The sequence below is a fragment of the Artibeus jamaicensis genome, unplaced genomic scaffold (genome assembly GCF_021234435.1).
Source record: "Artibeus jamaicensis isolate MK-2021 breed Jamaican fruit bat unplaced genomic scaffold, CSHL_Jam_final contig_76, whole genome shotgun sequence".
Taxonomy (NCBI): domain Eukaryota; kingdom Metazoa; phylum Chordata; class Mammalia; order Chiroptera; family Phyllostomidae; genus Artibeus; species Artibeus jamaicensis.
This window is the reverse complement of record NW_026521954.1, coordinates 27,402,928-27,410,241: the sequence shown is the minus strand read 5'-3', so window position 1 is coordinate 27,410,241 and position 7,314 is coordinate 27,402,928. Positions and strand designations below refer to the sequence as shown.

Genomic DNA, 7,314 nt, shown 5'->3' with positions numbered 1-7,314 from the left:
GGGCAGCAGCTCCTCTTCCTCCCACCCCCCCACACCCCCAGGATTCAGCCTGTCCTCAGCCGCGGCGAGGTGGGGGCAGGGACATGGCTGCTTCAGAGGGGCTGCCACACAGGACGGCGGGAGGGGCAGGACACAGCGTCCTGGAGCACTGCCCGCCTGTGGGGCGAGGAGCTGGAATGAGACCCCCAGGGACCTGAGTCCCACCCTGGTGCCATGCCCTGCATCCCGGACACAGATCTGCTCAACCAGTACCCCCCGCCCCTCCGCCCACCCCACGGCGCCCACTGGCGCCCCACTTGGGGACCTCTTCTCCTCCCCCGGGGCTGGGGGGGCTTTCTCTGTGCTTCGTGACACTTCCTGGTGGCATGTCACACTCGGGGCTCCCAAGATGGAGACCTGGGGACTCTGCACCGGTCCTGGGTGCCACCCTAGGATGCTGGACGTGACAGTTCAGGCCAGCTGCCCAGGAACCGGGGCCAGGTGACGAGTGACACGGGCAGGTGACAGCAGAGGGACAGGAGGAGCACCACTGAGTGTGGGGAGGGCACCCACAGAGCCTCCTGCTGGGGTGGGGGCTGGGGTCCAGGGTTCGGTGGCTGGGCCATCAGGGGCCACACAGGGCCACCAGGGCTTGCTGTGCAGTTGGGTGGGGGCCGTGGTGCCAGCTGGGTGACAGCAGTGGCCATTGTAGGGCAGGAGGGGCTGTGACCCCAGGGTCCCTGTGGTTTGGAGGAAGATGAGGAGGGAGCCGTGGAGGAACCCCACAAGGGAGTGGGGTGCTGGGTGGGAGCAGCGCAGACAGCAGGTGCCCCCCGAGGGTGCGGCCATGGCTGGGGAAGCCCCAGGAACCCTGCATCCCAGTGGGGTGGGGGCAAGGGCTCTGTGCAGGGGTGCCAGGTCCCACACCTGTTCTCCCCTTTTGACCTGGAACAGCACTTCAACAGCTAAAAGACTACATTTCCCAGCCTCCTCGGGCTAGGAGTGGCCATGTGACCGAAGTGGCCAGTGATGTGTGAGCAGCTGGCCACGTCAGGGAAAAGGCATGTTCTCCCCCTTCCAGCCTGGAAAGGGGATGCAATGGCTGGAGCTGTGCCCTTCCCTTGGGTCTGTGAGGATGGGACCCTGCCCAGGGGGTGAGTGGGAGACAGCAGGACCCAGCTGGGTCCCCAAGGACTCTGCGAAGGTGCCAGAGTTGTGTAGGGCCACCAGCAACCAGAATGAGCTCACACAGAAGAAAATAAACTCCTTCCAACACTGCATTTGGAGTTTCTTTCCCTGCAGCCCCAGCCAGTGCTGACCAACACAGCAGGGGCCAGCCCCGGGCAGCGGGCAGTGGGTTGGTGGTGGGGCGGCGCAGGGTGGGCGCCCCAGGGAGGTCTGGTCCGGGCTGGTCCCCAGTGCCAGCCTCGCTGTTTGGCAGGAGGCACCTTCCATGCTGGGTCTTTGTTGTGGGACCCACACGAGTAAGATTTGGGACGGTGAGGTGGCCACTGGGCAGGACGAGCCCTAGGAGCTTTGGAGCCTCTCCAGATACTGACACCAAAGTGGGGCCGTGCGGAGGGTTCAGGGGTCAGCACGGTCACCTCTCTCTCTGTGCCCAGCTCAAGCCCTGGGGACCCCAAGTCAGACACAGGAACCCCTGGGCACTGGGCTGGCAGGGGTTGGGTGTGGCACCAAGCCCAGTGGGAGCACAAGAGGTGGGGCCAGCCTGGGGCTCCTGGGAAGCAGCCAGAGCAGCCCCCCCGACAGGCACACGGTGGATGCTGGGCTCCCAGCAAGACAGTGAGCTGCAGAGCCAGGGCGGAGCCAGGGCGGTGCGAGGTGGGGGCCACGTGCACCGAGCCTCCCGGCCTCCCAGACCCAGTTCTCCCCGCGCACTGTGCCGTAGCCACAGCTCAGAGCCCAGGGGTCACTGGGAGACTCGGACGGGCTGGTGCGGCCTGTGCCTTCCAGGGCTGGCACGAGCGGCTGTGCGCGCAGCCTCCAGGGCCTGGAGAGCAGCCTGCTCGGCGAGTCAGAAGAGCCTGGAGGTGGAGCAGGCGCGTGGCCGGAGGGGGGGCCGGGGGAGGGAGCGTGGCGGCTCCGTGCCTCCTCCAGGCCTCCCGGCACCTGTTCCACGCCAGGGTTGATGTCAGAGGGTCCACGGTGTGGCTGCTATGTTTAGGGTGACCCTGGCAGATCCCCAGGGCTTGGTGGGTGAAGGGGACAGGGAGGAGACCAGAGCGGGGGTACCTGTGTCTGAAACTCCCCCTTGCCGGCCTCTCTGGTGGAGAATGTTGAGGGGCCAGGCAGGTGGGGGTGGGTGCAGGCATGACAGTGCTGCTCCGCTGAGACCTACGCGCCATGCAGGGACTGGGCTGGTGTCCCGTCCACACCCAGATGAGCTCCACAAGGAGGGCTCCGGGGAACCAGGGCCCCTTGGGAGCAGAGTGGCCCCTTCAGGGCACTGATGAGCACCCCCAGCTCCTGCAGGTGGGGCACTGGCTTGCTGTTCTGGGCCCCTCAAACCCCACTCAGGCTGAGGGCTTAGCACACTGATGATTCTGCCTGCGGCCAAGGGCCTTCTGGAGACTTCGAGAGCTCCCTGGGGCTCCTCAGTTGCCTATACCCTGGAAGCCCTGTCTCAGTGTGGGGCTGGGGGTGTCCTGGCCTTTCTGCACCCCCTTCTGCCCCCACCAGCGGGGTGGTGCTGGGCGCTGGGTGCCGGGCGAGTCCGGCCTCCGGGCTCTCGACCCTGCAGTGCCCCTCCCTGTGGACCTGGAGGCTGGAGGTGCAGGTGGTTCCAGGAAGGGCCGGGACTGAAGGCCAGGAGCCACCTGAGGGGCCAGCGCCCAGGCCGTGTGGGTGGTGGCACTAGAGCAGGCTGCTGCCCCACGGCCAGGGCTGCCCCTCACTGGCCACCCACCGGTGAGGGAGAGGCCGAGGCGCTCTCTGCCACTCCCGTGGTACCTCCTCCTGCCCCCTCGCAGGGTCATTATGCTCCTGGCCAGGCCCCCCTGCCTTGGGGAGGAAGCGGACCCAGCACGGTGGTGCCTCTTCCTGGTGCCGCTCCCGCCGGGAGGCCAGGGCAGGCGCACACCCCCCGCCCCCGTGTCCTCTCCGAGCCCACGGAGGTGGCTGCTCTTCAGCACTGCTGCCCATGCCCCAGCAGCCACTTGGGTCTTTCCAGGAGAGCGGCCACACTGGAGCCCCAGGCTCCGACGGGCGGACTTGGGGAGTTCGGCTGGGGGTCTGCACCCCTGCAAGCCAGAGTTTTCCTCCACTGGGAGCGGCTGGAGCTCCCTCCTCAGGGTCTACCCTGGCCTGCCCACTGCTCAGGCCCCGCGGGGATGAGGGGTGAAGCGCTGCGACCCTGCGCCAGCTGTCCCACTGGGCATCCCGACTCACCCCCGAGAGTGCCCCGGGGCTGCATAGCGGGGGACAGAGGACTCCCCCGGGCCGCAGGGGTGCGGGGTAGGGCCCCGGCGAAGACGCTGGGCTGGCGCAGCCGGCGAACCTCTGCGCCCGCCCCAAGGGCACGGGGTCCGCCGACCAGTTTGGCTGCGGGACGCCGACCCGCGGGGAATCTGGGACCCGAGCCCCACGCCGGAGAGAACGCCCCGCGGGCCTCTCGGTCGCACTGAAGTCCCCGAGGAAGAGCCGCGAGGAGGACGGAGCGCGGGCGGCGCGGAAGCCGGAGGGACGCGGGCGCGGCCTCCTGCGGTTTATTGATTGAATAAGTTCGGCAAAGTGCTTCCCAGCGGGGCGGGCCCGACGCAGACAGTCGCTTATAAATTTAAAACTCTTCCGTATCAACCGGCTGTACACAGAGTCAGCGACCGCGCCTCACCGAAGGGCCGCCCGGGCCGCGCTCAGAGGTGCGGCGCGTAGAAGGCGGGCGCGCCGTAGGTCTGCGAGCCCAGCACGAAGGGCGACAGCACCGCCGGGCTCGACAGGAAGGGCAGCTGCGCGGCGCACACCAGGCCGCCGGGGCCGTGCGCCGGGTACCCCGCTGGGCCGTGCATGGCGAGCGGCGCGCCCATGGGCGGTGACGGGCTGAGCGGGCTGAGGCCGCCCGGCAGCCCCGCTCCCGGCCCCGCGCCGGGCCCCGGACCCCCGGCGCCGCCGGTCGGCGCGCTGGTGTCGGCGCCCGGGTTCTGCTTCTTCCACTTGGTGCGGCGGTTCTGGAACCAGATCTTCACCTGCGTCTCGGTCAGGCTCAGCGACAGCGCCAGGTTGAGGCGCTCGCACACCGACAGGTAGCGCGTCGCCTTGAACTTGTTCTCCAGCGCTACGAGCTGCTCGTAGGTGAAGGCGGTGCGCGCGCGCCGCGGCTTCCCGGACTTGGAGTCAGAGCCCGTGCGCTTGCGCTTGGGCTTGGTGGACCCGGCCGTGCCCTGCGGGGTCGTCCCCGCGCCCCCCGGCGCCGGCGCCCCCGCTGAGGCCCCGGGCGGGCCCGGGGCTCCCGGTGAGTTTCCCCGGGGGCCGGGCGCTGCGGCCTCGTCCACGGTGCCGGGCGCCTCCTCGGCCTCCGCTGCGCCCGGGCAGCCCGACCCGCGGGCCGCGAGGCCGCCCCCGCCTCCCGATGCCTCCTCCACACCGCGCGCCACCCCAGCCTCCGGCGCCGGGTCTTCGTCCTCCGGCGCCTCGTCCCCGCTGTCTGCGCTCGGACTGCGGCCGCCGCTGCTGTAGCCGTTGGCCTCGGCCTCGTCCGCCTGGTAGGGGTCGCCGGAGTCTGCGGGCGAGGACGGGACGGGACGGGACAGTTAGACTCGCGCCCTCCTTCCCTGCTCGTCCTCCGCCGCTGCGGCCGTTCCCGCGCCCCCGCGGGGATTCCCTTTTCCCGTTTCGTTGATTCTTTCGTCTGTCCGCCTCCTTCCCTTTTCCCCTGAGCCTTCGCCCTCCTTCCCCTCGCCCCTCTTTTCCACCCGCGCTCCCACCGCGCCCCCGAGCCGCGCGCCTTTGTCTGAGCGGGACCCGCGGACTTTGCGGCAGGAGTCAAAACTCAGATCGAACCGCGGGGCAGATACAAACTTAATTAAACTCATTTGTGTAACGTGCAAACTAGTTAAGGGCCATTTAATTTATTTCGGCCTATATCACCCTCTAATGACGCAGGGCGCGGGGCCAGCCAATTACCTAGCACCTATGAGCCGCGGGGCCAGCGGCGGGAGTGGGTTGGAACAGGCCGCGGGGAGGGTAGGTCTGGGGACCCAAATCGCCGGCCCAGGCCTACCCAGAGGCCCGGGGGGAACTGGAGCCGGATCCTCCAAGCAGAGGACCCGCGGTGGCTGCGTTCTGAGCCTTGGGAATTTGGAAGAACGTGTCTGTCCTGGGCAGCGCCTGGGAGTGGTCTGTGCAGCTCCCAACCCCACAAGTGGTTCTACAACCAGGAGAGAAATCAGGGCAGGTGCCCTTCATGGTGCCATTCTGTCCAGCACCCAGTCCGCTGTGGGGTCCGGTTGGCACCCAGAGACCAGGGAATAAACCACAAATTCAGCCCTGGCGTGTTCCTTCAGGGTAACCAAAAGCAGAGCAGGTGCCCAGCACCCCCCACCCCTTTAGCAAAAGCAGGGGACCCCGAGAGCCCCTGTGCATCCAGCCCCTGCCCTGTTCAGAGGTGGGATGAGGAGGAGGGGCCCCACCCGGCTCCCTCTCTGAACCAGCAAGAGCCTGGCCGTCCACCTGGGATGGGCACTCTGCCGGAGTGGAGGCTCTGGGAGCCCCAGCCAGGCAGACGCACAGGAAGGATCGCCTCCGGGAAGGGTCCGCACCTGGAGGAGCTGAGTGCAGGTGCCAGGCGGGGCCCCTGCCCCAGACCCTCCCACGCGCTGGTCCCAGGGAGCCAAGGAGCCTGGAAGTTGGAAGGAGGAAGGGCCTGGGGAGGGGCACAGAAGCAATCAGGAGCTGGTCGAATGCAATTCCTGATCAATAACGGCCCCTAATAAGTGTAATAGGTTTTAATCGAGTAATTATCCGAATTTTGACCCTATAATTTAGATGTTCGGGGGGAGACTTCGCAAGGTGCTTGAAAGAGATACGCACGCGGCCGTAATGGGATATCGACCGGCCGGGCGCGGGCCGCCCCATTACCAGCCGCTTTCCCCCGCTAAGCACATTTCCCCTTAACTGTAATCGAAGGGATTTAATTGTTTTTGCAGAGATAACCAGCCTTTTGTCACAATTAGTCTGATTTGTTTAAAAAAAAAAAAAAAAAAAGAGGGAAGGAGGCCTCAGGCGGCTGCGATGGGGGTGGGGAGGTCACCGGCCCGCCGCCTGCGCCTCCTCGTCTCTTCCGGCACCGCCGACACTGCCCTGTGGGCACACGCGGTGGCCAAACCCCGGCCGGCCTTGCGGCCCGGCGGCCTCGGGCCGGCCCCGCAGAGCCATCCGGGAGGCGCGGTTGGGTGCGGGACCCAGAGTCCGGGTCGGAAGGAGGCCGAGGGCCGGCTGGTGCGGCCCCGCGCGCTGCGAACTTTACACTGAGCTTTGGCCCCGGCCCGACAGGCTCGAGGAGGGGTTCCGGAACGTAAACGCAGAGCACTGCCCGTCCCCTGCCCCCGCCACCCGGCGCCGGCGGTGTCCTACTCACGCGCTGGCTCCGCTCCGGTGGCGGTTCCAGCTCCTCCGGCGGCGGCGAAGGCGCGGCGCTCCAGCTCCTCTGCGCGCGGCGGACGCCCCGGGGCGGCGGGGACCGGGGCGCACGGGGCCGGGGCGCACGCGGTGGGCGCCACGGGGCCCAGCAGCACACAGCGGCGTCTTCTGCTGTTGAACTTGTTGGGGTCCAGAATGTCCAGCACCGAGAACGAGGTGGGGCGCGGCGGCGGGGCGGGGCGGGCCACCCCGGCTCCCTCGGGCGCCGCGGGGGCCGTGTCACCGGCAGCCAGCGGCGGGGCTCCGGCCCGGGGGAAGGCAGGCAGCTCGGCGCGCCCGTCCATGGTGTCCCGGGCGGCGGCGGCGGGCTCAGGCGGTGCGGGCCCCGGGCCGGGTGCGGACGGCAGCGGCGGCGGCAGAGCGGGGCCGTCCCCGGGAGCCGCCGGGCCGCTCGCGCTCATGCCGGCCTCCCGCCGATCCCGCCGCTCCGGACTCGCCGGCTACTGGGCTCCCATCCCTGGCGGTCCGCGCGCGGCCGCACAGTCTCCCGCAGGCCGCCGCGGCGCAGCTGGATCTCCGGGACGCGCCCTGCGCCCCGCGCTGGGCCGGTGCTGCCCGGCGCTGCCGCCGCCGCCTCAGGCGCCCGCCGCGCCCGGTCCGCGCATTTATGGCGGCCCCGCCGGCGGCGCCTACGCGCCCACACGCCGCACACACGTGCGCCCGCAGGCGGCCGCGGGGCTC

General features: G+C 69.1%; 1 protein-coding gene across 1 annotated transcript; it reads right to left on the bottom strand.

Annotated features, from left to right (window-relative positions):
• Window positions 1-3,851: 3,851 nt before the first annotated feature.
• NKX1-1 (NK1 homeobox 1) lies at window positions 3,852-7,034 on the bottom strand. The gene is made up of 2 exons (XM_037126815.2): window positions 6,572-7,034; window positions 3,852-4,714 (listed from the first exon to the last, which is right to left on the bottom strand). Exons 1-2 carry the CDS (start codon window positions 7,032-7,034, stop codon window positions 3,852-3,854), a joined length of 1,326 nt encoding a protein of 441 aa, XP_036982710.2.
• Between the last annotated feature and the right edge of the window lie 280 nt (window positions 7,035-7,314).